At 42.0% G+C, this 2,007-nt stretch overlaps 1 protein-coding gene across 1 annotated transcript; it reads right to left on the reverse strand.

Annotated features, from left to right (window-relative positions):
• Nucleotides 1-966: 966 nt before the first annotated feature.
• On the reverse strand, nt 967-1,405 carry LOC126762900 (uncharacterized). The gene is made up of 2 exons (XM_050479945.1): nt 1,337-1,405; nt 967-1,273 (listed from the first exon to the last, which is right to left on the reverse strand). Exons 1-2 carry the CDS (start codon nt 1,346-1,348, stop codon nt 1,001-1,003), a joined length of 285 nt encoding a protein of 94 aa, XP_050335902.1. The 5' UTR covers nt 1,349-1,405; the 3' UTR covers nt 967-1,000.
• Between the last annotated feature and the right edge of the window lie 602 nt (nt 1,406-2,007).

The following is a 2,007-nucleotide window of genomic DNA, read 5'->3' on the forward strand; positions in this document are numbered from 1 at the left end:
ATAATGGTCGCCATTGACGGTTACGTTCTTACCGGCCTCACTTTTGAAGAAATATGGACCCGGTGGAACCACCGTCCACAAACCACACCAAACCCTTGTTTTTTCTAGATGAAATGACAGCTCTTGAATTTGTTCAGCTTGTTCTTCATCCCAAATATGGCAACTTATCCCTTGAGCTATAAATGGACCTCACCGCTGAAAAAAATTTGTCTCGAAAACGTCGGATCATCTTGGAAACTTTCAAGAGCCCATGAAGGCAGGCGATGTCTCTTGCAAAGGCTGTATTTTAGTTCTTGCACAAGCTGTATTTTGTACATTTTTTATTTATGATATCGACCTAAAATGCGCCAAGTCGTTCCATATGTCAGTCCGAGTTTCTGCGAACAGCGCCGAAACGACACTTACGGTCTTCGTGTATACTCTCAACTACGACTGCTATATCTTCTTCACTGCATGCTGGACGTGATCTTTTCGGTCGAACATTATCCAATAACGAATGCGTGGTCTTAAGATGGGTGATGGTGTTGCGAATAGTACGCTCAGTAAGCCGATTATGTTGACCTTAAGTTGAGCTAAGAGCGCGAAACACATTCTTTATAGAACGTGAATTTTCGTAATAAAGTTGAACGATTTGTAAACGTTGTTCAGGCGTAAGTCTTTCATTGGTGAAATGCCAAATAATACTGAAAAAAATAACATGACAGCTTGCATAAATCACGCGCGATCTGTCAAAAAATCACCCTTTATAAGCAGCATTTTCTTATATATGAAATCTAAGATTTTTGGAACGAAGCTATTTCAACTATGGTATCGGCTTAGGCTATAGCTATAGCTTATAATATCTTATAGTCGAATTAGTACTTAAGACTTTGGGAATAATTTCTTTGAACACAAAAAAAGCATAATAACATGAAAACTACACAAGCTTTATATGAATTTCAGTTGACTTTATTAGAAATCATTTCAATTTTCCAATTTTCATGCGAACTCTTTCCGATATTCAATGTATGAACTCATAGGTGACCGGTTTGTAGTCGGAACGATATTGTTGCTGAAACGAGTCAGGTGTGTGCACGCTGTTGTAGGTCTCAACAGTCGGCACCGGCACAGCAGCTTGAATGCGTGAATAAGCCAATGGCACAATTGCAGCGGTGCGTGCTGCCGGCATTGCGAGCGGCAGTGGTGCATAATAAGCTGCCGCAGAGCTGCCGACGGGCGCATAGTACACCTCCGTAGCCCATGCTACAGTTCCCAACAGACAGGCGAAGAGCAACTGAAAAGAGGGAAAAGAATGAAACACTCCGGCTTCTTATTCTATAATTTCAATATAATTTACCACTTTCTGCATAGCACTTTTGTAATCACAATTTATCCGCTTCCTCGAAACACTTCTTTATCTAGCTGCCACAGGCGCACTGATGTGTCCATCGGCACTGCATTGGCACTTTTATATAAGCCATCCTCCGTCTGTTAGCCAGCAAGACATGCAGCAGCAGCAATCAGACTGCAATGCCAAGGACAATCGACTAAGGTCACTGCATTTGCCAGAAGTTGACTTGCTGTCACGTTGCATGTACGAGCATCGGTACATTCTTGCAACACCCGTAATTACCCATAAAAGTTAATATGTAAATGAAAGAGAAGTGCGCTCACTTTTCGTCTGTTGGTAATAAATAGACTTGGTACTAGCTTGTTGGCCACTTCGGAATGTTGGTATCACAAAACTAAAGTTAATTTAAACGCTGATTCGATGCGCATTCTTGATGCTGCTCTTTGGGAAGCAAGTAGAACTTCTTCTTCTTCTTTACTTGCGTAGACAACGCTTACACGGTTATTGCCGATTTAACAACAGCGCGCCAGTCGTTTCTTCTTTTCGCTATTTGGAGCCAATTGGAGATTCGAAGTGTAGCCAGTTTCTTCTCCACCTGATCTCTCCAACGGAGTGAAGTCTTCCTTTCAATAGCCTGCTCAGTCCAAAGTAGCACCTGTTGGCAAGACTTATTCTGC

The sequence above is a fragment of the Bactrocera neohumeralis genome, chromosome 6 (assembly GCF_024586455.1).
Source record: "Bactrocera neohumeralis isolate Rockhampton chromosome 6, APGP_CSIRO_Bneo_wtdbg2-racon-allhic-juicebox.fasta_v2, whole genome shotgun sequence".
NCBI lineage: Eukaryota > Metazoa > Arthropoda > Insecta > Diptera > Tephritidae > Bactrocera > Bactrocera neohumeralis.